The following is a 27353-nucleotide window of genomic DNA, read 5'->3' on the forward strand; positions in this document are numbered from 1 at the left end:
CCTCCCTAACTGCTTCCTGCTCGCCCTCCCTCCCCCTCCTGAGCAAAGTCCGTCCCTGCCTCATCGCACACCTGGGAGAAAGCAAGGCAGGGAAAGCCAGGCAAAGCCACATGGCGGAAAGAGTAGCAGTCCATCGTAGATGGGCCTGCTGGGCGAATCGGTGGAAGTGGGCTGCCAGAGAGACGATGTGGCTCATGCTTAGGCGCAATAGAAAAGACATAAAATAAGAACAAATGGGGGTGAATGCTGGAGCGTAGTTAGTAATAGCTTATATGCTGAAATAAGAAAAGGGACCCTTGGCGGATGCATTCACTGCAACTGAGAGAGCCTGACAGGAGATAAATTCCTAAGAGGCAATAGAACATACAGAGCAGGTATGTAGAATCAAATACCTGCACCGAAGCTCAACCCCCTGGTAATAGATCCATACACTGAAAATGGGAAAAACATTCAATGATTAATATCATTCATCATTCCTGGTATGAGGAGATGTGGGCACACATCATTTTGTGTTTCAAATAGTAGTTGTACAAAACCAGAAAATAATTTTAGTGCAACTAATTTTGACTTTTTCCATACACAAAACACAAAGGATTATAGTTTTCTGCCAAGACAAAGAGCTCTGCTTATTGTGTATCAGATACAGATATGCATAAAATTACCACATTAGTGTTTTAAAATGAAGAAACACAATCAAACATATAAGTGTGATATAACAATAGTGTAACTCACAATACTAGAGTAAATACATATAAACTTGCACTTACAATATCCACTAAAGGTAGGCATTATATTTGCCAAACATTCTCAAAACAACAGAAAAATTGATGAAAGAGCAGGAAAATTTGCGAAACATTGTGCAACTTTTTTGACACAACCACGGTTTTTATTTACACAATTTCGCAGAAGTTTTGCCAAACAATTCACCAATACTGAAATGAGGAATTTTGCTGCAAATCCATGCCTGCCAAAAAAATTTGCTCATCACTAGTGGCCATACATAGCCTGGCACATGTGGTATCCAGCAAATTGGCCTACATGCCTGGGTGCAGCATGTTTGCCATATATGCCCTGATGGTGAGGCAAATTTGTTTCAAATTTTCCAGACTTCCTGACCAAATTTGAGCATGTTTGGCCAGCCTAAAATTTCTTATCAGGCATGGTGCACCCAAGTGTTCCATCCCACACCAGTACATTACTGCTTTCTTGGCTACGTTAGAGGTGCTGGCTGGATCTCTGATATCCCCGGTGGGTGAACTGGAGAGGCTATGCAGGGGCAATTTTAATGAATGGGCAAAAAGGGCATTTGTCCAGAGCCAGGGGTGCTTCTGTCATGAACCATGTTGAAAACTCTGCCACAGGCAGCAGCTCCCCACAAGTATCAAATAAAAATTACAATTGTAGTCTCATGGAACAATAGTTTTTTTGGCTACTGGCTACTTTTTGAAAGCTGAAAATAGTCAGAACAACAAAGCAAATAAAAAACTATAAAAACTGAAGACCAATTAAAATAATTGGCTATTCTGTAACATACTAAAAGTTAATTTAAAGGTGAACTACCCCATAACTCTTTAAGTGCCACAGGACGTAGAATCTACGCAAGATAGAGGACGATGGAGTACCTGTACTGTACCAGTACTGTCACCTCACTCACTGCACGGCTAGCTGCTGCGGCCGTACTGTCTGCTTGGCCTGCTGCCTCTGTGCTGTACCAACAATTTGCAAATGGAAATTGCCGCTTAGCTGGCCTGTTGGCACTTCCAGGCCTCCACAGTCTGCATTCTTCAAGTAGTAAGCCAGGGGGGGTCACAGTTAGTGACTCCTCTCTCCTCACCCTCTGACAACCTCCTGAGTCTGTCTGACCTGCTCTATTATGCAGAAATCATTCTACTGATAACTGACTTACTACAGTCAATCATGGCTGAGAGCCTTGATTTGAGAATATGTCAGTCATCAGTTTATGTTATTTATCTTTTAATTATTTTATGATGATGTGATATGATAGGGATTGGGGATCATGCTTTCTGGTCTGGTCCTTACCTCCCACCTTCAACTGTTAACTATTGCAGTAAATTAGTCTGACACTGTTTTTATTTTATTCAATTGTTTGTACCTTGTTTTATGCTTTTATCTTGGACCTTGGCTTGCCTTATATTGTTCATCCTTTTTTTATAGTTTTCATAAATCCATTATGCAGGTTAATGGAGAGCTCACTGGCTATTTTGGCAGTGATTTTACTAGCAAGTCTGGGGTTAAAGGAGTGGTTCACTTTCAGGTTAATAGGTTAATATGCTTTTAATATGTTATAGCAGTGCTGTCCAACTTCTGTGGTACCGAGGGCCGGAATTTTTCCGACCTACGTGGTGGAGGGCCGATAATGGAAGCCAGTTTTGACTACTCCCCTTTTTGAAACCGCACCCACTTGAAACCACACCCATGTTATCACATGACCATACCCATATTAATGGTTGTAGTACAGCAAAAACTTGCCATACTCTGCCTGCCCTACCCTGCCTGTGTGTGCCATACTCTGCCTTCCCTACCCTGCCTGCGTGTGCCATACTCTGCTTGCCCTATGATGCCTGTGTATATGGCACACACAGGCAGCCTACAGTGACACAATGCTGGCATTGCTCCTACAGTCTGCACAATAACTATATATTAAAAAACTTTTTAATTGCAGTACCACCTCAGTATATGTTCTTTTTGTAGTGTGCAGGGATTATTTGTGGGTTTCTACTGCTCTGAGGTGTGAACAGATGAACAATGGGGTGATTACAGCCTGAGCCTGAGGTGTGAACACTGCAGGGGGTGAACAATGCAGAGATTAAAAGGTGTGAACAACACAGGGGATTACATGTTTAAACAATACAGAGGGATTACAGCCTGAATCTGAGGTGAGAACCATGCAGGGGGCCAGTTAATCACAGTACTGATACCATTTAAAGCTTACACAAGAGTAAGCCATCAAAGCAGCCAGACAGGTGGGGGGCCACACAGAGGGGGGTCGCGGGCCGCATGCGGCCCGCGGGCCGCCAGTTGGACAGCACTGTATAGGATGGCCTATTCTTAGAAGCTTGGTCTTCAGTTTTCACATTTTATTTATGTTTAGCTATAGTATATATGATTGAGGGCCTGTGTCCTATGTGTACACTGAAATGCCCTGTTACCAGTGCAGCAATGAAATAAACAGTTTTTATAATCTGACTGCATTGTTTCTGCTCTCGGTGGATAATATATTTGGTTGCCTAGTATACACTGTATTTCACTGTGTAATATGCCTGCTTTCTTTTGTATGCAGCAGGGGACTGTCACTGTGTCTGTCATGAAAATCAGGGGGGGAGCTGGAGGATACTGGGGGGGGAGCTGGAGGCTGCTGGGGGGGAATCTGGAGGATACTAGGGGGGAAACTGGAGGATACTAGGGGGAGCTGGATGATGCTGGGGGGGAATCTGGAGGATGCTGGGGGGGAATCTGGAGGATGCTGGGGGGGAAATGGAGGATGTTAGGGAGGAGCCGGAGGATGCTGGGGGGGAACTGGAGGATACTAGGGGGGAGCCAGAGGATACTAGGGGGGAGCCGGAGGATACTAGGTGGGATCTGGATACTAGGGTGGAGCTGGAGGATGCTAGGGGGAGCTGGAGGATACTAGCGTGGAGCCAGAGGATGCTGGGGGGGGAGTTGGAGGACGCTGGGAGGGAGCTGGAAGACTGTACTAAGCACAATTCAGCAGGAACAGCCCATATGATGGCTACATGAAGGTTGCTCAGTGCTGCGCTGTTTTGCTAGTGTTGGGTGAGTCAGGGAATGGGACTTCACTGCAGGGCAAATTGTGTTCTTTCCATGGGCATGGCAAAAAAAAATTTGCATTGCGGCAGAGCTTTTTGTCCCTATTCACATTTTTTAAATTTTGGGAAGTGTGCCTGTATTAAGCACAATTCAGCAGGAACAGCCTGAAAAACTATAAAACTATGGCATCATAGGGATTCCCCTGTACTAAGCATAATTCACAATGTACTAAAGCTGGCCATACACGTGGCGATCTCACGATGTTTCGTACGACCGTCGGTCGCACGAAACATCGTCAGATCCGCCACACACCATTCAGGGCTGAATCGGCAGGTAAGGAGGTAGAAACAATAGGATTTCTACCTCCTTCTGCCGATTCAGCTCTGAAGGGAGAATTTTGGTCAGGCGCCTTCTATGGCGCCCGATCAAAATTTTCTAACTTGGCCGATCGGCGAGCCGACCGATTTCAGCAGCTTCCTGCGATATCGGTCGGCTCGCTGACATGCCATACACGCACCGATTATCGTACGAAACGAGGTTTCGTACGATAATATCGGTGCGTGTATGGCCACCTTAAGGGGGCCCCGCAAAAATGGTTCCAATTGGGGCCCGCAGTTGGTAAGACCGGCCCTGTGTAAGAGGACATAAAGGGAACATATCACCTGAAGCTTTTTAATTAACTTCAAAAACTTATAAATGTTATAGCTTTTCATTTTTAATCAATGTGTGTTTGTAAACCACATTCTGCAGGAATTTAAACATTATAGTTTGAGTAGCCATTTGCAAAAGGCAATTGTGATTTAATGCAAATAGGAGAGGAGTAATGTTTAATCCTAGTAGCCCCTGAATATGAAATACTGTATCCTTGGAATAAGATAAATATGTTAAAAATATAGAGGTGAATGCTTTCAGATTTTGCTATATATTGATATGTTAGGGGAAGAGTTGTTTGTCTTGTTTTCAATACTATACCTTCTTATTTCCACTTACCCTGTACTTCATAAGGTTCAGGCTTTGAAAAAATTAAAGACAACAGGCAGAGTGACCAAAGTTTCTAGTAATGTGTATGTTCCAGGTACTATGCACACTTCTTGCAATTCCCTTTAGCTTGTTTAAAGGAGAAGGAAAGGCTAATGAAGTGTTAATCTCAAGCTGCAGGCATACCTTCAGTTCTCTCAATAGTGCCCTAAAGTCTCCCCATATTTCTTCGGTTCAGATGATCAGAAGCCTCATAGAAAAAAAAAACGCTGAGCTCTGTAAACAAAATTCCCATAATGCCACGCTCATGCACCAAGACCAAGACCCCTGTACATGCGCAGTTTGTGAGACTATGAGGTGTGATGGCTCAGATCACACATTCCTAAGGGAGGGAGGGAATTCTTAGCATTATTGAGGGAGGGGGGAGCAGGAGAGAGCTGTGCAGACTCTGGCACAGGAAAAAAAAAACTTTTTCCTTTGATAGAGGACTCTTTCTGTGAGTGCTTATGGCTATATTTACATAGACCTTTCTGATAAAGCTTATTTAGTTTTTACCTCTCCTTCTCCTTTAAGGAATAATGGGGAAATGTGGTATTTATGGTTTAACAATGAGAGAGAGAGAAAAGCGATTTGGTCAGATAAAGCCATAATAGCTGGGCTGAACAGAACAGAACTAGGAGAAATACAAAAAGAAGGATAACAGGTTATAAGAATAAGAGAAATCAAGAGAAGAAAATGTAAAATATGAGTTGAATATTGAGTGGAAAATGGTAACGAAAGGAGGGAAAAGGGAACGTTTATTTAATGTAGAGAGAACTATTTTAGTTCACACATTATTTCAGGTTTCCTAAAGGGCCTCAACCAATCTGGTCCAGTACTGCTGTAACATAAATGCATGTTATCTAACAAAAATCTCTGTGTGCTAAAATGTTTGTAAGTTTTTATGATAAAAGTACCACTCACCACTCATAAGTTAAAGGAGACCTGTCAATCAGACATAAAAAGCTGTTTAAAAAAGTGCATAAAACATGAAACCCAGATTCTTTTTTTTATTAAGTCATCAATACCTAAGAAAAACACTTCCAGCATTGAGGGTCACAGGGCTGGTATTCGCCAATGGGAATCCCACACATTGGAAAAGTTGCTACTGTTAATATGCATCATCATTCCATTATGATCAGTGCTTCCACAGACCATACAAAACTTGCAGGGCCTGTCTTACCAACTGCGGGGCCCAATTGGAACCATTTTTGCGGGGCCCCCTTAGTACATTGTGAATTATGCTTAGTACAGGGGGAATCTCTATGCTGCCATAGTTTTTCAGGCTGTTCCTGCTGAATTGTGCTTAATACAGGCATACCTCCCAACATTTAAAAAAATGTAAATAGGGACTAAAAGCTCTGGGGAAATTATTTTTTTTTGCCATGCCCATGGAAAGAATGCAATATGCCCTGCAGTGTACTCCCATTCCCTGACTCACCGAACACTAGCAGAACAGAGCAGCACTGACCAGCTTTCATGTAGCCATCATATGGAGCAAACTTAGGGGGCTGTTCCTGCTGAATTGTGCTTAGTACAGGGCAATCCCTATGTGCCATAGTTTTATGGTATCTCTCTGTACATGCTAAGAGCAAACTTAGTGGGCTGTTCCTGCTGAATTGTGCTTAGTACAGGGGAATCCCTATGCTGCCATAGTTGTATGGTATCTCTCTATACAGGCTATGAGCAAACTTAGCAAACAAAGTTTTCTGGGCCCCCCTCCTCCCACGCCCTGCCCCCTAAAACATTGGTAGCCAGCCGAAGGCCCCCCAAAACATTGCTGGTCCTCCCCCAGTGTCCTCATACTATGGCCCGCTCCTTTCTACTCCCCCCAACATCCTCCAGCTCCCCCCCCAAGCATCCTTCAGCTCCACCAAATCTCCCCCCAGCATCCTCCAGCTCCCCCAACTCTCCCCCCAGCATCCTCCAGCTCCCTCAACTCTCCCCCAGGTGTCCTTCAGCTCCCCCAATTCTCCCCCCAGCATCCTCCAGTTCCCTCAACTGTCCCCCAGGTGTCCTCCAACTCTCCCCCCAGCATCCTCCAGCTCCCTCAACTCTCCCCCAGGTGTCCTCCAGCTTCCCCAACTCTCCCCCCAGCATCCTTCACCTCCCTCAACTCTCCCCCAGGCATCCTCCAGCTCCCCCAACTCTCCACCCAGCATCCCCCAACTCTCCCCCCAGCATCCAACAGCTCCCTAAACTCTTCCCCAAGCATCCTCCAGCTCCCCCAACTCTCCCCCCCAGCATCCCCCAACTCTCCCCCCAGCATCCAACAGCTCCCTCAACTCTTCCCCAAGCGTCCTCCAGCTCCACAAACTCTCCCCCCAGCATTCAACAGCTCCCTCAACTCTTCCCAAGCGTCCTCCAGCTCCCCCAACTCTCCCCCCCAGCATCCCCCAACTCTCCCCCCAGCATCCTCCAGCTCCCTCAACTTTCCCCCAGGTCTCCTCCAGCTTTCCCCCAGGCATCCTCCAGCTCCCCCAACTCTACCCCCAGTGCCCACCTGCTTCATCCTGCTCTCTCTCAGCGTCCCCCTGCTCCTCCTCCAGCTGTCCGCTGCTTGCATCCTCCGGCTCACTGCATCCTCACTTTTAAAGGTTGCGCCCCGTGCATACTGATGTCACATGTACGCACGGGGCGTGACCAATCAAATTACCCGCTGACCACCAATGAAAAGGCCCGTCATTTTTAATGGGGACCCGGGCTAAAAAAAAAAGAGAGGTGTATCACGATTGATAGCAATAGGTCAAATCGGCCTAGGGCCGGCCCTGATAACTTGAATTACTTGTACCGTTAAATGTTAATGTATCATAAGTGTGCTGAACCGGATTGTTTTTTTACATATTTCAATAATAGTCAAAATGTAAATAAGAAAAAAATCTGAGCTGTCAATCAAATATTGCCTGTCCCACCTCTATGCCTCAGACATAGAGCAGGGGCAGTGAATTATATACACTTTACATTCGGCACTCCTAGATGTTACTGCACTCCTTGCATTCCTACACATGGGCTTGGGCATAAGGTACCTCATTCTGGTGCATACACAAGATGTTGGTGTGATACAAAACTTACCTTAATAAACAAGTCCCCAAAATGGCACCTGCCTGCTTGCTGTGATTTCAAACTTCAAGGCTAAAGGGACCCAGTCAAAGGGGTTGAACTGAGGAGGAGCTGCAAGATCACCAGCACATGCTAAAAACTCTATTGTCTTTACTATACACGATATTTCATCACTACAAGAGCGCTGAGGATTAGGTATTATATATACCACACTACACAAGACTAAAGGGAACACTATTTAAATAATTTTTTTTAAGTAAGTTCAAACCAATTTGGCAGTTCTGCCTGCTTTTATGAATTAAGTCAGGGATCCCCAACCTTTTTTACCCGCGAGCCACACCTTAGATCAGGGGTAGGGAACCTATGGCTCGGGAGCCAGATGTGGCTCTTTTGATGGCTGCATCTGGCTCGCTGCCAAATATTTAATAAAAAAAATAACGGGGGCATGGCCTGCGCTCGGCGGATAGAAGACGTATTCTAAGCCTTAGAACACATCTTCTATCTGCCGAGCGCAGGCCTTGCCCTCCTCTGCATCGCATCCGGCATCCTTGGGACCCACCCTACCTTGCCCCGCAGTATCCGCGGCCAAACATATTGTATGCTATGGCTCTCACGGAATTACATTTATGTGTTTATGGCTCTCTCAGCCAAAAAGGTTCCTGACCCCTGCCTTAGATGTTAGTGAGCCACACAAGCATGAAAAAAGTTCTTTGGGGATGCTAAATATGGACTGTGATTGCCTATTTGGTAGCCCCATGTGGACCGTTAGCCTGTTGGTGGCTCTTCTTGGAGTAAAATTGTGTCTCTGTGCTTTCAAACTTGTCTCCAAGCCAGAAATGTAAGAATGGGCACCTACTTTGATGCCACTGGGAGCAACGTCAAAGGGGTGGTGAACAACATGTTGCTCACGAGCCACTGGTTGGGGATCACTGAACTAAGTAAATGTAAGGAAGAGAAATAACTGACAGGACTCCACTTGCTTTTTTTGTGTACATACACAGTTAACTGGCATCTAATGCGACACATGATAATGGCATTTCTAACACTATGCATTCCAGTGCACGACAATGGATTCTAACCATTGGGAAACACTGAAATTACTGTTATGTCCAGGTTAGCGTTTGTCCATGTGTGTCACATTCACACTCCGCATACTTTGCCACAAGTTTTTTGTAGCCTGTATTGCAGCAAGTACTTTTTATAAACTGAGCTATTGCATACAGTGGTTAGTATTGCTATCTTTCAGTGCCAGAGTTTGATTGTGAAGACCATATTATGGTGGTCCAAATTAGGATAATCTGATGGTTTGGCTTCTGGGCAAAAAACTGTATTATAATGGGGGCATAGAGAGACCAGTTAGGAGAGGAACCACATAAAACACCAATTCAGTCCTCACACAATGTCATTTTAAAAGCTTCATAATCAAAAACTGGACAGTTTTCAGCTAGATATCAATTGTGCCCATACACAAGCCAATAAACTACCAACTCTGGAGTAAATAATGGGTAAGTACCAAGCCCCCATATTTGAAATCACTACTAAAAACAACATCAACTAAGGAATACATCTAGTTTGTGTTAACTGCCACCAAATTGCAAATGTTTAACATTGTTGGAAGTATGACCAATGTACCAGACAGTTACAAATACATTTACTATCAAACTCTCCCTTCTCTGGGTCTGAGTTGTTCTTTTTTCCTGGGTTCATAAACTTTATTTGAATGATCTCATACTTTAATGATTATGTATATAAACGATTTAATCTTAGATCCCACCTGCCTGGCAACTTTCCCCCATCCTGATAGAGAATCTTCTTCTGGGCCAAGGCTGTAATGGGCCAGAGTAGGAAATCTTCATTAGATCTTTATTATTTCAGCACTAACTATGTCTAATGTTTGTGAGAGGGGAATCCTGATATCAGATTTCCTGGTGAGCCCAGGTGCCCCATCCCTGCAAAGAAATTAAGATTAGTGACCGGTGCTGCCAATCAAAGCCCGCTGCTGTCCCTAAAATAAATAAATAATTAAAAAAATAAACTAAAAAAGACACTTTTAGTATTTCAGTATTGGGGTTCAGCTTTATCAGAGGCTAGAATTATTTTGTCTAGCCATTAGTGTATGAAGTGAGGACACTTACTGAACCTGATTTACATTCAGCATGATTCAGCAAATGTTTGTCATATCCCTATGACATGGGCAGTGTGGACATGGTTAGAAATTCCAGTTATGTCACTGTAAGAGCTCTTCTAACAACAAAAATATTTCCGGTAACAGGAAATTGTATTGGTGCATTTTTAAAAAATGTTTTCATGAATTCCTACAAAACCACATTCTAATTCTGTTTGGTGAAACTAAACTAAACCTTAAAAATGAATCTGGCTAGAATTTCTTTAGTTTCAGCATCTCTGTAACAGCAATATCCCAGGCCTTTAATGTTGTGGGGCTCTACATCTTGTGACAATGCACATGCTCAGTGAGCTCAGGGCAGCTGTTGAGAAGCTAAGCTTAAAGGACATGTAAAGCATATATTTACCTACAATGTATGTCAGTTAGGCACATCTCCCCCACCCAAATGGCATGATTTGTACTGCATATATCCCCTCCGCTTGCCAGCACCATCACATTTTCCTAAAGCAAATAGCAGCTTTCACTCTGTGGCCATTTTTCCTCTGATACATAATCAGATACATTTAAATCTGTAAACAGCATACACACACACAGACCCTTATTTAGCATACATTTCATCAAGAATACAGGCTCACACAGGCAGAACTGTCTCTGATAAAAGTTCTGCTTTGTTTGAGCACTGTAATGGTAAAGCTGAGCTCAGGAGAGAAAGTTAGGAGAAAAAAATTGAAGCAGACAGCTAGAGCTGAATTTCTATGGGAACCAGCAATGCCATCTCTTCACTGGCTGCTAGACTAGGGGCCGTGTTTAGTAATCTGAATTAGAACAACTGAGCATGCCCACAAGCCAGAAGTCAAAGCCAATTCCTGAGGGAGGGGGCTGAGTGGGTTACAGGAGGAGAAGGAAGTCTAAGTGATTAAGTATATGTTGCAGCCTTACTATTAACCTCTGGACAACCAGTGTGGCAGGGTATTGAAAGATTTCAAAGAGGCTGTTCACTGATTAATTTTTTGTGTGTGGGGTTTTCATGTCCTTTAAGGGGTTTTGACAAATCATCAAGCAGCAGACAAGGTTAATTTGTCATAAAAGCTGACGCTTCAGGGCTGATTATTCTAATGCAAATGGAACTGCTTTCTAAGCTTTAATGGGAATCTGACTTAATTACTATAATTGGCTGAATAACTAGTACCAGTAGAATGTGGATGCTCTTACCGAGAATGGGCCTTTACTAAGTGGAAGAGGAAAGTTAGAGTGTTTTGCAATTAAACCTCTTTTGCTGCTATACAGGAAAATAAAGGCAGAGGGTGCCAGAGGTTCTTGCAAACAAAACAAAAAGCGTTTATTTAACATTTACAGGGTTTTCTCACAGAACAGTTTCTCTGGGGCAAGTGGTACACCAGCATCATGTATAGAGTGTAATACAGGCTGACACTCCCCTAAGGACAGACTTGGCAGGAACCTCACTTCACCTCTGCGACACCCAGTAGTGGCTTAGATCATCTCGAGGAAATTCATTCATGATTCCCTATCCACTGGCAATATTGCCTAGGAGAGATACTTCCAATATACTACTCCTATGTTGGAGCTCAGAACTGCTCCAACTTCAACTGACTTACACTCCTAGAAAGTTAGTCATTTAGTTATGTAATCGCTTACCTGAAACCCCTGGCTGGTGCTCCTGTTGGAGAAGACTGCACCAGCCGGGGTGTATGCAAGCAATTGTTCCTCTTCCTCGATCTTCGCACATGCGCAGTAGAGTGAAAGGGCAAACTTTAACAAAAAAGGCAGCTTTTTCGCTCAACTGCGCATGCTCTGGCCCGGGATTGCTCTGAAAGAAGAAGGGAGGAAGAGGATCACTTGCCTTTATTTACCCTAGGAGCACTGGCTGGGGGTTTCAGGTAAACAATTACAATCACTGGGGGGAGCCTAACATTTGGCACCCCCTAGTGATTTAGACTTTCCTTCTCTTTTAATAGTTAATTTTGACTTTTCTGCAATTGTGGCCCTCTTATAAAAATATATAAATGACTCCTAGGTTGTTAATTGAGCAGACCTTTACCCATATGCTGTCCCAAATCAGGCTGATCTAAATCTTTACCTGGGGGCCTATGATCGGATCATACTGCAGGCCTACACCAGACATGTCAACTTCCCTGATTTTGTTGGGAGCTACATGACTTTAATCCCTCCCCCAGCCTCCTGTCACCATATGTCATTAGCCGGGTTTTACAGTTTTTCCTTTGAATTGTGCGGTCATGCACAGTAAGTACTCATTGATGTCATTGGGAGCTTGTTCGCATGCAAACTGTGTGTGCATGTGTAGTAACATCCTTTTTAGTTCTGGTGACATCACTTCCAGATCTTGGCTTAAATGTTTCAGTGGCGACCTGCACCTGCCACACATTCTCCCCCAATGAGTGCTTTCCCCAAGTTGACATCTCTGCTACACAGACCAGTTAGGTGAGGACATCAATGCAGAGTTGTTGTCCTTGCCCACTTTTCTGACTTAGTAGTAAAAGTTTGTGTGGGACTTTTATTACTGAATAAGACAAGGGGACTAAAATGTTACCAGTTTGAAGGTGAATGTGGCCACTAGAGGGCACTGTTTAATTATAAATATGGCTGCAAACTGGTAAAGATTGTGCCCTGTTCAGAAGCGAACCCCAGATTTCAAATAGCATGCCTTGCAACATTACACTTTTAATAGACCTACTAATAAAAAAATGCATGGCACAGCATTTTGCTGAAACTTGTGCGGCCTATTAACAATTGTTTTCATTAGTTTTAAAGGTAAGGTTGAGGCAAAACACATGGGCTATGTAGAACAGCTTTATATTTAAGGGAGACTGTTGGAGGGAATATACACAAGCCAGAGCAACAAGTATGGCATCTCCCACTTATGAATTATGACTTGTGGAGAATATTAAACAGTAAGCTTCAATGGATATTTCTGCAACAGAGAGTAACCTAGCATTATCTTTCTTTTTCCAGTCAAGGTTTTTTCCTATCATAATCACTCTGTAGGAATGCAGAATTTCTGCAGCAGAATAATACAAGGAGAGGGGACTCTTATTGTGACACAGGCATCTCCTCCCTCCTATATAGGAACTAGAGAAAGGGAGCAGGCCAGAAAGAGAAATCAGTGCAGGAGAGGAAATGTGTGCGCTGACAGGGAAACAGGGAGATTCGCTAGCATTGAGGTGTACATTTTAAGTCTTTCAGACAAATACCTTGCCTTCATGCACATAGTAGGCTCTCATGGTAGGGTATATATGGCATCTGCAGGAGGAAATAAGAAAAGAAGGCCAGTGAGAGGCAAAACACTTCAGGGGAGAGGAGGGGCATCTGGAAGGGGGTATTGTTTATACCAGCTTTGTAAAATGCCAGAGAGGTGATATCCCTAGCCAGGGATTGCTGGAAATTAAAAGCAAACATGGAAGCTGAGGATGTAGCAAAAATAAAAAATACAAGGTTTGAGAGGGAGGCAAATTGATAAGTGTAAGATCAGTGGAATAGTAATGTCTACACCTAACCAGGGGATAAGATATAGTGATTATGTTTCACCACAAAGTAAAAAGACAAATGTTGCAAGTCTCTAATAAATTAAAGGGGTGGTTCACCTTAACTTTTAGTATGTTATAGAATGTTCTATTCCTAGCAACTTTTAGCTTTCAAATGGGGGTCACTGACCCTGACAGCCAAAAACTATTGCTCTGTGCAAATGTATTAATATTGTTACTTTGTATTACTTACTATGTACTAATTAGCCCCTCTCCTATTCGTATTCCAATCTTTTATTTAACCCACTGCTTGGTTGCTAAGGTAAACAAGACCCTAGCAACCAGATTGCTACTGAAATTTCAAACTGGAGAGCTGCTGAACAAAAAGGTAAGTTCAAGGAGAACAACAATGCTTTGTAAGCATTACAGAAAGGCAGTGACATAACTGGGGAGCCACATTCCCCATTCCTTCCTTACAAGGGAATAGATTGGGTGCTTGGGGGTGGAACATGGAAAAGAACCTGGAGACACCTTAACTGGTGTCTGCAGTATGTCCCTTATTTTACCATGTTATTCTCATGTTAAAGGGTCTTAAATGTGTGTTTTCACAAGTGTGCCTGTGACACCCATCCTGATTTTTCAGTACAATTGCACCCAGTTTTGCTCCAATAATAAGCACATTTGTGCATGTTTTGTTGCATTGGTTGCAATTGTGTTGGACACAACTTCATTTGTTGACATGATAAAATTGTGGGAGGAAACACTTCATTGTGGGTAAAAAACATGGCAAATTACATCCCTAATTGCACTTTGCACACTGCACTTGTGTAAGTAAATAACCCTTAAAAGTTCACTATATCACTTTGAAAATAAATAACAAGAAAATAATTGCTAATAATCTCTGCACCTTATACCATTAACAAAAGGGTACCTATGACTTTTTTCATTTTTGAAACATTTTGATGCAGTGGACAAACACTTGATTTAGTAAACAAAGTGCAAGTTGTGGTGCCAGACTTTCTGCTTAAATGGCATAATTTACGGTGAGCTGCATCAATGACACCATTAGTGTGCAATTCTGTAGGTTGTAAGCAAAATCTGTGCTTGTGTTTGTAAATTATAATACATGCACTCACCTTGCTTCTTGAAAGGAACAGTCTTGTAAATAATGTTATATGTACATTTCGGTAAATTACTTCCAATAAATCATGAACAGTGGTTTTGAGAAGCTAGGAAATCATAAAATGTGCGGTCCTATTAGTGAACCAAGTTATTTTGAAGCTGTTTACTATTATGCTGAAAATTTTGGGTACAATATTAAATTGTGGATAAAAACATTGGCAATTTGCACTATTTAGTACTTTGCACATAGCACTTCTTCATAAATAAGCCCTATTTAGTGCATGTAATGTTAACATCAGAAACTATAGGGCCCCATACAAGTTATTTATATGGGACCGTGATCACAAGCACCCAGTAACTAAATTTTGGCCACGCCCCTTGTGTGAGCAATATAAACAGCTAATGTTACTCTACAATAAGCAATTTATATGAGGATTTCTATTAAGTTATGGGCTAATTAACGGTCAGTTAAGTAGGGACAAGCAGAGCCTGCCCTAAGTTTAAACCCCACACTCCTTACTGCTCCTGCTCTGCACTGTCATTGGTTGATATGTAGGTTGCATAAGTCAAGCCAGGTACTGCCTCAAGTCTCTTCACTCCATTTCGGAGAACAGAAACCTGCAGCTGCCCTGAACAATATAGCATGGACTGCATTAGACAGTGCTATATTCATGAGGGGAAGGAGGGGGTGAGACTCATAGACATCCCCCCATCCCACCTCCACCCATCTTCTTATGGTGCCCATACACAGAAAGATCTGTTCCTTTGACAAACATAGCCAAACAAGTGGATGTTTTCTCAATAAGCCCTACTTAAGGTGGGAGAAATAGGACTGATCCAGTTGTTTGGCCCTTGGATCACATTGACAGGATACAGGCCTTCTGGACAAGGACTGCATCAACGTGTCAGTGCACTCCTTGCCCAAAGGGATTTTTAAGCCTGCCCAATCATCATCTGGCCAATTTTCATCCAGATATCAGTCAGGTAGGCATGTCTGAGGTCCCCATACACAGGCCAATAAACTGCTGACTGTCAGCAGCTTTTATTGGCCCATGTATGGCCACCTTAACTTGCACCAGATTTTCAATTTAGCACAAGGAGCAAAGAGCAGCATTCCCTGGGGTGTGTCTGTTATATGAGCACTAAAGGGTAGGATCTTGCTCCTCATGACTTAATAAGCCTATGACTTACTATAAATAAATACTATTAGAAAAGGGAGTAATAAGCAACTCTCAGGAGTAATACGCATGGTGTTGCACAGCAAATTATCCAAAAACAGGTATACTGAATCCTTTAGAGGAAAAATCTGCATTATCTGTTAGTGGGACATTGCAGTTATCAAAAACTGTAGCCACAGATTAGACATAGGCAATATCTACAATAAAAGTAATGTTAATTATTTCAGCTATTTATGCATCATTTTTTACAATAATCTTAAAGCCCCCAGCCCACTTGCAATGAGTTCCCTTTTAACTCTTTTTGATTAATAAATAAGGCATGAAACTAGAGGTTTCATTTGTTCTATGGACCATGCATATGTTAATCAGCAGAATTGTCATGTACAAAGCTGATATATGCATTTGAGGCTGAGCTAAATAGGACACACTGAAAATTGACACACCTCAAAACTAAAACAATTGACTTACTGGTATCTTTTTGATTCCATGGGGGTCTTAACAAACACCTTCCTACCTGCAGGTGTTTGAATCAGCCACATTTTAGGTGTAATTATGCTGCAGGATAAAAAATCCAGTGTCCCCTGCAGAGAGGTCCTTTAGACCAATTCGGCAGCTTATCTGCCCGTGTATGGGCACCACTGACAAGCCTCCCCGAAGTTGGCCAGATCTTGATCAAACAAGTTTGATTTTTCCATTGAATCAGGGACTACATCCGCTCATTAATCCGGTCCCCTATGCAACTGCAAGTATGCCCGCCATTTTTACTCAACTGTTTGCGTCCCCTCACCTGCCCCTCTTTAGGTGGCCATACATGCACCGATATTATTATACGTGTATCGGTGCGTGTATGGCGCTAGATGAGGCAACCAATCTTGGTCGTAGGAAAGATCATAATTGTAATGCGTATGGCCACCATTAGATTGAGAGCTGCCTAATACGCTCTGAAAAAGAGTGAAGAGGCCTGCGGTCATTTACACATTGTAGGACGGAACCTGCAAAGTTCAGAAAAATGGCTGAATGGGGCCTTTTTTTGCACTTTGCATGTTGTGTCCTGAATTGTAAATGAGGCCTTTTACATCTTTCAGTTTATCTCTTTAATTTACCTTCCTGCTCCCATGAAACCCTTATCTTACCCCATGTGTTATTCTAATAAGAATGCCTGGTATTCGTTCTGCCTAATTCTGGTCACATACTGAAAGAATGTGACTTGACAAACAGGTGAAGTAACATTCCCAGAGTATCTGAATAGAACCACCACACCACCCTCATTCCTAAAACTAAAACATGCTTTAAGTAAAAGACATAAACACACTGAATACATACTGTGTAGGGATTTTTATCTAGTATATATAGGCCCTGGCTGTGCTCTACAGAATCTTATAAATTAAGAAGAATAGTGTGCCTCAATGGGACAGGTAGAATCCAATAAAAGAGCATTACTTGTAAATAAACTGTGTGAAAAGTAGGCACTACCCAGAGTTTACAACTGCCTATACAGGTATGGGACCTGTTATCCAGAATGCTTGGGACCTGGGGTTTTCCGGATAAGGGATCTTTCCGTAATTTGGATCTCCATAATTTAAGTCTGCTAAAAATTATTTAAATATTGAATAAACCCAATAGGGTTGTTTTGCCTCCAATAAGGATTAATTATATCTTAGTTGGGATCAAGTACAAGGTTCTATTTTATTATTACAGAGAAAAAGGAAATCATTTTTAAAAATTAGAATTATTTGCTTATAATGGAGTCTATGGGAGATGGCCTTTCCGTAATTTTGAACTTTCTGGAAAACCGGTTTCCGGAAAAAGGATCCCATACCTGTATAACTAAATGTTTAGTTAAAAGACTAAAACAAGACTTGTTGAGACAGTGTATCTTTGGGAGGCTCTTTATGGGGTGGGTGCAAGACAGAGGCTGGGAACTGTGCAATGCAAAAGGGCAATTATTGAAAGGCCTGTATAAAGAGAGGAGGGAGATCTTTTTTCAGTTAATCTTTAGATCCACAAGCATTAAAGTACACCTTTATTACTTTGTTTGTATTATGTCAACAGCAGTATTCTAAGTCACTTCATAATTAGTCTTCATTTTTTATTTTTTTTGGCCCACACATGCTTGAAATTTCAGCTGCTATCTATTAGCTGGAGGGGGGGGGGGGGACTAAACGCTATTAAAAACAGTTTTTATCTGGTTGTTTATGTTTTCTGCACCACTGGTTCTGACTTATGAAATAAAGTAACATAAGCCAGCTAATCAAGAACTGACATGCAGCAATGTTCCCTCCAAGCTGTGCACTAGTGCGCACTTACATATATTTTGAGACCAGCGCACACAATAAATTGTGGGTCGCACAAAGAATTTTGTATTACGCATACTGTTTTTTTTTTTAAATGCGCACACTGTTTTAAAAATACATTTTTTGTGTACACAGCCAACAAGAAATTAGAGGGAACATTGGCAATAAGGTTGAGTAGCTCATTATAACATTGATCATAGTATGAGTAAATGCAATAGGGACTGTGTGTGAATGATAATCTCTATAAAGCACTGCAAAAAATGTGTCTGCGCTGAGGAAAATGTGTATATATACCAGTCATTTGGTGTATTAAGTATTGCTATATTGCAGTACACAACTAACTATTGGACAGATTTACTAAAGGTCATGCTTTTTCCCTGGTGTTTAAACTACAAATGGCATTTTTCCTACAGGTCAGATTTTTACCAGTTTGCTGCTTTAGGTGGCCATACACACTGTGATCTGCCCATTAGGTGACCTCACCCAAAGACATCTGACTAATTTGATTGTTTGTCTCTAGGGCCAAATTATTAAAACGGAGGGCACAGGCGCCGTTGGACCAAGGAATTCAAAAAGGAGCCGATGCAGTCCCAAATCTGATGGAAAGTCAAACCTGCCCAATTTTAAGCCAGATGTTGGTTGGGTTGGCCCATAAGGGATGCCTATACACAGGCCCGATTTGTGGAGAGGCCACAAAGGCCCGGGCCTAGGGTGGCAGAAATTTAGGGGCGGCATGACGCCCCGCCGCAACTAAATTTTTACATTTTGCTCCCATACGGAGCAATGGGGACCTCTCACCACTACTCCGTATGGGAGTTTAAATGTATACGCATGCGCGCTCGCTGCCGCGGGGGTGTGTGTTCCTGCATGCGTACTCTGGGAGGGGGGGAAATCTGCCCCTGTATGGCCACCTTTAGTCTTTTCAGTCGTTTGTTTTTCCTGCCCATTTGAGACCTTGGCCTTTGGCTACTTGGAGTGCCAGAGCCTATTATGAATCCCAATCTATCTGTAGATGCCTGTGTTGACTACAATTCTTCTATACTATAGTACATTTGGCATTCTTGCCGCCCTCATGGGAGAGCTAGAATCTTGCGCGTTCGCACTTCCTGAGTAGCCAGGAGCACTATATGTCACAGAGGGAACATAGATATATAAACAATGCATTCAGAATAATAACATATAACATGAAGCTGGTTCCTATTTTATATACATGAGGTTGATTTTCGTAACCACTGTTGCTACTTGGTTTAAAACAATACTAATAATTTGTAAATTAGCCTGTTTTTTTCCCAGAAATCTTTTGACCATCTGAGTCAACTCGAATGTCATAGAAACATAGTTACATTGTTTAGTACCTGGGAAAAAAGAGATATTATTGCCACAACTTTTTTATGAGTTAGAAAGAACAGAGTTTTTTTTTACAGTTTATTTCCAATTGTTTTATTTCAGTGAGAGTAATTTCAGAAAATGGCTGAAATCTCTTTTGTGCTATTGGGTTTCAAATGTAAGTTTATAGACTTTTTCACTCATAGACAGTTGTGGGGGAAATTCAGATAGTAACTACAGTATTATGAGGTATGTTACATATGTGGGTTTCGGAGCAGAGATATCAGGGTGATAAGACATGTATCTGGGGGAAAGGAAAGAAGTTCAGGGTGTGTAGAATGGGGGAGGGAGGTGAATTTCCAGAAGGACCACATTCCTACCCCTCTCTAGTTTTCTGATTGGCCTGTTTAAGGCAGGTGAAACTAACTGGAGAGACAGAAATCTGTTGACTTTGGCAGTTCTAGGCATTGTAGAAGCAGGTTGGAAACAAGTGCAGTCACAGAGAGACATCAGCATGCAGCTCCTGGGGATCATCACCGTGCTACTTCTCATCTCTGGTGCCATAGCTCGTAAGTTTGGACATTTTCACGTACCTTTCATCTAATAAGAGCTTCAGGGAGATTGAGCATATAGATTTATAAATGCAATGAAAAGTAGCTTCTCCTAAAGCTGCCTTATGCTGTTAGAAGTCTTAGGGAAATTATAATATTCTCAAATTATCAGAAAATGTTACTTTTTAAAAGAATGGGTCTTTCAACAGATGTTTTTTTTCTATAGCTTATTTTTAGGTGTTATATATAAAATCTATGAATAACTTGTGAAATTGTTATCCTTACGATTGATACTTAGTGATGTAACTTGTGTCGCATGACTATCTATAACATATATAATTTGTATAAAGTGTATTCCCTGATGTAAGATCCAAGCATACTAGACCCCAGGGTCATAAGTTCCTTGTTCTGAGGCCCTGCCAAAATAAAAATTTCCAGCCCCCCCCCAACCACCCCTAGCCTCACGAGTCTGTGCAATCCACACATCCAGCTATTGGCCCCTCTGACAGTAGTTCAGGGGTACTGCAGTCAGTGGCTCCTTGGCAGAGGGGGCACCAAGATGGAAAAGCATGATTAGCAGGTTGTGAACAGGGTGAGGCTTGCAGTAGATTGAGGGTAGAGTTTTCACATTAGTGGGGTGTGGCTGTTCAGATCAGGGGCGTGGCTATGCATGTTAGGGGCCTGTTTTTCCCCATTTGAGATCCTTTATACTTGTTGGCAGAGCTCACCACCCAGGGAACCCAGGAGACAAATATGCTAATAATTATTAGTCACAGGGTCTGCATCCCTGGTAGTTACACCAGTGATACCAGTAACCTTGAAAATGTTTTCTTGTTTTAACTATGGGATTTTCCCATATATGTTTGTTTGTTTGTTTTTTGCCAAGGACCACCAGTATAATTTCTGATAACTAGAATGATCAGCATTATTATTGTTAAGAATTACAAACTATATAAATATGTTTAAATAATAGGTCACTAGCAGATTCATCCTAATGATACCATAATTCCACTTGGCTTGAATGGCTCCTTCAAAGTATAGTCTAATTACCTACTAAAATTGTGGCTTATATCAGAGGCATAGCTAGAGTTAATTAACCTTTTATGTAGACTTTTGGTCAAGGGACTTTGTCTTGATTTCCCCAAATTGCAATGCCCCTTTTCATATAACAGCATGTGCACTGGAATAAAAGCAAAATAAATGACAAGAAAACACTGTTTTTAAGTGAAGTGTGGTAAGGAATATATTACAGAACAGCACTGCTCTACATCTTAATAATCTCTTTTTTTTTCTTTTGCAGAGAATGTTTCCCAGGCGACAGGGGTTCTTACTCCACTTGCTACATCTGCTATATTTGCTTTTCCAGACTGCACTTACTCAGGACAGACTGTTAGCTTGGTCATAACTAACAGCACATCTACTGCTACTATTATACAAAGTATGATAATTTCCTATTTACAATATTTTTAAAGCAGCCGTCAAACTGGATTTCACCTATACCATTCAGTTCCAGTTATGTAATGTGCCACAGTACACAATTACAATTTATAACTATAGGTATGGGATCTATTATCCAGAATGATTAGAACCTGGGGTTTTCAGGGTAATATATTTTTTCATAAATTAGATCACCATACTTGTGTGTGTGTTTTTAAAAACGGTGTGCTCAAGTCAGAATGAATTCAAAATTTTGTGTTTTCACACAAAATTCTATGTGCACATCTTAATTTGTTTTGGGTGCTGGCCTCAAAATTTAGAGGGAACATTGCTTATGGCTACTCAAAAAGATAAATGTTAAATAAAAACAGTTGTTTTTCCACCAACATGGATTTATTCATCTTAGTTAGGATTAAGTACAAGGTATTATTTTATTATTACAGAGAAAAAGGAACTACTTTTTAAAAATTAGAATTATTTGCTTAAAATGGACTCTATGGGAGATGGCCTTGCTGTGCTTCGCAGCTTTCTATATAGTGGGTTTTTGGATAAGAGATCCCATACCTGTACTTATTAGGGCAGTGGCACATGGGGAGATTAGTCACCTGCAGTTAAATTTCTGCTCTCCTCCAAATGCCTTCCCACAAGCAATAAAGAAAATTGCAGGTGGGATGGCAAATGCCTTGCTTTGTTTTCCAAAGTTGAGCAAAGTTTCCTTTGTAGCTGAGATTTAAAAGTGTTTATCTCCCAGTGTGCCGCTACCCTTAAAGGGATACTGTCATGATTTTTATGGTGTACTTTTTATTTCTAAATGACACTGCATAGCAAATAATTCACTACCATTTGAAATTTCATTTTTTGAAGCAACAAATGAATTTTTTTTAGTTTGGTATGTATGCAATGATTTCAGTGCATTGTGTCTGATTCTGAGCTTTCAGAAGTGCCACACATTAGAACTGCTTTCAGATAACCTTTTGTTTCTCCTACTCCCATGTAACTGGATGAGTCCCAAGCAGGACTTGGATTTCTTACTATTGAGTGCTATTCTGATATCTACTGGGAGCTGCTATCTTGCTACCTTCCCATTGTTCTGCAGATTGGCTGCTGGGGGGGGTAGAAGAGAGGGGGGTGATATCACTCCAACTTGCAGCTTATCACTGAAGTTTATCAGAGTACAGGTCAGATGGCTGTGGCACCCTGGGAAATTAAGAATATGGCTAGCCCCATGTGAAATTTCAAAATTAAATATAAAAATAACTGTTTCTGTTTTTAAATGCTGGATTCTGCTGGAGAAGCTCTATTAAGCGATGTGTTATGAAAAAAATATTTTTACATAACATTATTCCTTTAATCATTAGAAAAATTGTCACAAAGTAATAAAAAAATAATTTCTCATACCAACTAAAACTTGCTGTTATAGCTAATAAATTATCTAATAAGCAATATATCCACATTTATCTACAGACATTGCTGTTACAACCGTCCTAAGCAAGTAATTCCACAATGTTAATTTCCCATGTGAGTTCAGCCCAAGAACAGACAGGGCCCTGCTGCCTGCGAAAGAACGTGCCTGAAAAATACCTGTATTGGCGCAAAGCAGAATCAGTTACTCACGCAACTGAACAAAAAAGCATGAGAAGGCAATTTCAAAGTACCCAAGTAAACTTTTTTTACCAGCATCAATTCATACCAACAGAAAGATATTTTCAGGCACTTTTTCGCTTAGCCAACAAAGTACACCTTCTGTTCTTACCCTTACTGATATCTCTGTACAAATTAATTGCATGCCTTTGAAAATGCAGGTTATAGTTACTGAAAGCAAACCTAATTTGGCAAGCCTTTTAAGTACAGCACCCTTATATACAAATATCAAAACTGAATCCTATATTCTGAATAAGCAACCTTTGGCATGAGTTGAAAGGTACAAAAAACAAAGGATATATGTGATGAAACAGCTGGAAGAAAATCCCCATGCCCTGCATTAATGTCACATACTGATACATCATTTGGATCATACATTTTGTTCTTGGTCAGTATTTCTCCAGGATAACCTATTGTGTCTTGTTTCTTGCAGATGCTACCTTCCAGGTACCACAGTGCCGCCTTAAACGTGATATTGTTGTGATTAATAATGGACAGTCCGGTAATGTGCAGACTGTCAATGTGGGCTACCAGATCCAAAACCTACAGCCAGGTACCAACTACATGTAAGTATCTCACCTGATCAGCCTGTAATCCTGTATAGCTAAAAAAGAGAAACATTACACTACATATATCAAGTGTGGCCATAAAAGGCTGTGGGGTCAGGTGCACCTCTTGAAACGTGATCAAATAAACTTTTACTATGATGCACACTGATTTTCTGAGATAATTTTTTATTTGATTTTATTTTTCTATTTTTATTTTTTTTTTAAATATTCTGCCTCCCTTTACCTCCAATCTTGTATAGCTGAACCTGAAGGCCCACTGCAGTCCCTCTGGAGCTCTGTACCCTATTCCAAGACAATGTACTTTACCCTTTTTATGTACAATGAAAGGAGAACTAAACCCTGAAAATGATTATGGCTAAAATGCCATATTTTATATACTGAACTTACTGCAAAAGCCTAAAGTTTTAGCTTCTCAATTGCATCAATGATCCAGAACTTCAAACTTGTCATGGGGGATCCCATCTTGGAAAGTGTCAGCAAAACGTATATACTAAGGGGCACATTTACTAACCCACGAACGGGCCGAATGCGTCCGATTGCGTTTTTTTCGTAATGATCGGTAATTTTGCGATGTTTTCGGCGTCTTTACGATTTTTGCGTAAAAATGCGAGTTTTTCGGCGTCTTTACGATTTTTGTGTAAAAACGCGAGTTTTTCGGCGTCTTTACGATTTTTGCGTAAAAACGCGAGTTTTTCGGCGTCTTTACGAAAGTTGCGCAAAGTCGCGATTTTTTCGTAGCGTTAACACTTGCGCGCAAAGTCGCGCCTTTTTCGTAGCGTTAAAACTTAAAAGGCGCGACGTTCCGCGCAAGTTTTAACGCTACGAAAAAATCGCGACTTTGCGCAACTTTCGTAAAGACGCCGAAAAACTCGCGTTTTTACGCAAAAATCGTAAAGACGCCGAAAAACTCACGTTTTTATGCAAAAATCGTAAAGACGCCGAAAAAATCGCAAAAAATACGAAAAAGTCGCAAAATGTTCGTTTCCAATCGGAATTTTTCCAATTCGGATTCGAAATCGTGTCTTAGTAAATCAGCCCCTAAGTGTGCTCTGTGCAGCTGTTGATAATCTTAGGGGTCTTCACAAATTATCAAGCAGAAAATGAGATTGGACTATAATTTAAGCTGATGCTTCAAGGCTGATGATTAAATGCTGATGCTAATTGCATTGGTTTCTGAACTGCTATGTAGTAATTATCTGGATTAATTATTAATCAGCTTTATATTGAGATATTTATATTCTATATATACAGTATATTGTGCATTGGTCCCTAAGCTCAGTAGAAAAGAAAATGGGGAACTATTGGGGGCATCTTTGGAGGCACAGATCTTCCCAGCTAAAGGGTTGTGGTTGCCTTGGGCTGGTACAGAAGCCCAAAACATAATGCAGAACATTTCTAGCCTACTTCTTTAGTCATACTTTAGTTCTCCTTTAATACCCATTAATAGATAAATAAAGTAATGTTGTAGCAGATAATGGTAATTGCCCTAGCAGTGTCAAGTGATATAAGAACCCCCACTTATACGTATACATGATAAGTGGAAAGAATGAATGGCATTCTTATACAATATATAAAAAAAAATCTAGATTTTAAATGGTGAATATTTTATAGGAGAACATAATCAATTTTCTCCCGGTGCATTATCTTATTTTACTTAACTGGGCAACAGAAGACAAAACACATTCTTTCACATATGCTGAAATGCTGACTTTTCAACAAGAATGTAGGTTAGTGGTTGTTGAACTGTTTGTGTTCGTTAGTTAGGACCCTTAGCTAATAACAAGTTTATAGATATAAGTGTACCAGTCTTTAAGACAGTTTCAGTAGTATCCAAGACTTAAAATATGTTTTTACCCCATATCTAAACATAATTAGACCTTCTGGCATTTAAGGTATATGTAGGACAGTAAATTATTCTCCCCAAATCTCACTCTAATTGGCCTTTAGGCTGAGCCCCTCCTCCATCACTGCCAGTGCACCCAGAGGGCATGTTTGGGAAGCATTGGTGTAGCTTAAAGGCCATAGATGCTCTCCTCTGTATAGATATTTTATCTAAGTATGAATTACCAAAGTTAATAATACTGTAATATGCAGATGTTAGTGTATAAATAAAAGTGTATAGGTTCAGGGACAACTACAGGTATAGGACCCATTATCCAGAATGTACGTGACCAAGGGTATTCCGGATAAGGGGTCTTTCCGTAATTTGGATCTCCATACCATAAGTCTGCTAAAAAATCAATAAAACATTTATTAACCCCAAAAGAATTGTTTTGCATCCAATAAGGATTATTTATATCTTAGTTGGGATCAATTACAAGGTACTGTTTTATTACTACAGAGAAAAAGAAAATCAATTTTAAAATTCTGAATTATTTGATTAAAATGGAGTCTATGGGAGACGGGCTTTCCGTAATTCGGAGCTTTCTGGATAGCGGGTTTCCGGATAAGGGGTCCGATACCTGTACTACATTTGGATCGTGACTGAATGGAAGTGTCATGTTAAACGGATTAAAAAAGAATTCCATTTGGACATTTATTAAAAGCTGAATCAACTGTTTGTCAGAGAAAATACCACAGTTCTCCAATCACTTGTATAGGCTTTTTAGAGTTCACCTAATAAAAACTGAGGTAACCTGTCTGATAGCTGTTTGATAAATTTACCTGCAATTCAAAGGGACAGGCTGGCAAATATGATTTGTGTTTCAAAACAGTCCTCTTACTAACATGAACTTATAAATACTTATAGACAAGCATTGGAACCTCTGATGTATGATAATAGTTCCTGTAAAATCATTAAACATATGACTCTCTTCCAGGGCGACATATTCAAGTGGTGGAATCTCTGGACCATCCTTCCAATTTAGTACAAGAACAGGTTAGTAGACACAAATGGCAAAATTCATTGTATTCATCTAATGTGATTTCATAATTGAATATTAAGCCTTTAAATAGCTTCATGGCAAAATATTCCATTAACCCTATAAGTCACTCTTTCTTACACAGAGGGATCCACATAAAATATATAGCATTATCTAGCTGCCCCAAATGTAATGTATATAATCTCTCCTTTCTTGTAGTGTATCCAGCTGTCGCAAATATAATGGCTCGCAGTGGAGGCATGGTGGTGATCACTGTCTTGTTAAGCATTGCGATGTTCGTGCTCTTGGCTGGGCTAATCGCTGTTCTTATTCTTGGAAGGAAATGAGTACAGAAAGGGGATGGCCTTGGAGGGCTAACAGATTTCTGTGTCCTTTTTAATGGATGTTCATCTAACATTAAAAATATTTTTATGTTTATCTTAAATAGAATAGTATGCATATTCATCTTGAGCAATAGCAAAACCAAAATAATTTGTGTAAATAGTTTTTTTTTACCATGATTTTTATAGAATTGAACTCTCCACCTTTCAGCACTGTGGTGGGAGAGTGGCAAAGTAGAATGGACTGGTGTTTGGTGAATCAATGTGCCACCATGTATGCGGGGATTCTTGATAATGTATACAAACTGTTATGTGTTTTAATTGAACAGTGGTTTATTTGTAATAAATGTTTATTATCCATAACATAGCAATAGAAAATGCCTCTTGATTGCTAGTCTCATAACAGAAGGATTTCACTAATACATATATCAGTTTGCTAAAACTGGGAGGAGATAGAGCATAATAGCATTTACCTACTGTGTGTTTAATAGCCAAAACACTACCCTCTTTGACAGTTGCCAAAAAGCTCTAGTTTAAGTGCT

General features: G+C 40.9%; 1 protein-coding gene across 1 annotated transcript; it reads left to right on the forward strand.

The window, feature by feature from the left end:
• Nucleotides 1-86: 86 nt before the first annotated feature.
• On the forward strand, nt 87-27178 carry upk2 (uroplakin 2). Its single transcript, XM_004916059.3, has 6 exons — nt 87-374; nt 19870-19980; nt 21263-21400; nt 23474-23606; nt 26429-26487; nt 26690-27178. The coding sequence occupies exons 2-6, from the start codon at nt 19926-19928 to the stop codon at nt 26815-26817; spliced, it is 513 nt and encodes a 170-aa protein (XP_004916116.1). The 5' UTR covers nt 87-374; nt 19870-19925; the 3' UTR covers nt 26818-27178.
• The last annotated feature ends 175 nt before the right edge of the window (nt 27179-27353 follow it).

This window comes from Xenopus tropicalis, chromosome 7 (genome assembly GCF_000004195.4).
Source record: "Xenopus tropicalis strain Nigerian chromosome 7, UCB_Xtro_10.0, whole genome shotgun sequence".
Lineage (NCBI taxonomy): Eukaryota > Metazoa > Chordata > Amphibia > Anura > Pipidae > Xenopus > Xenopus tropicalis.

Excerpts from the sequence above, each read along its gene's own strand:
- upk2 (XM_004916059.3), top strand. The coding sequence starts at position 19,926 with ATGCAGCTCCTGGGGATCATCACCGTGCTACTTCTCATCTCTGGTGCC. Across the intron at positions 19,981-21,262 it reads CATCTCTGGTGCCATAGCTC|AGAATGTTTCCCAGGCGACA; the intron begins GTAAGTTTGGAC and ends TTTCTTTTGCAG. Across the intron at positions 23,607-26,428 it reads CAGCCAGGTACCAACTACAT|GGCGACATATTCAAGTGGTG; the intron begins GTAAGTATCTCA and ends ACTCTCTTCCAG.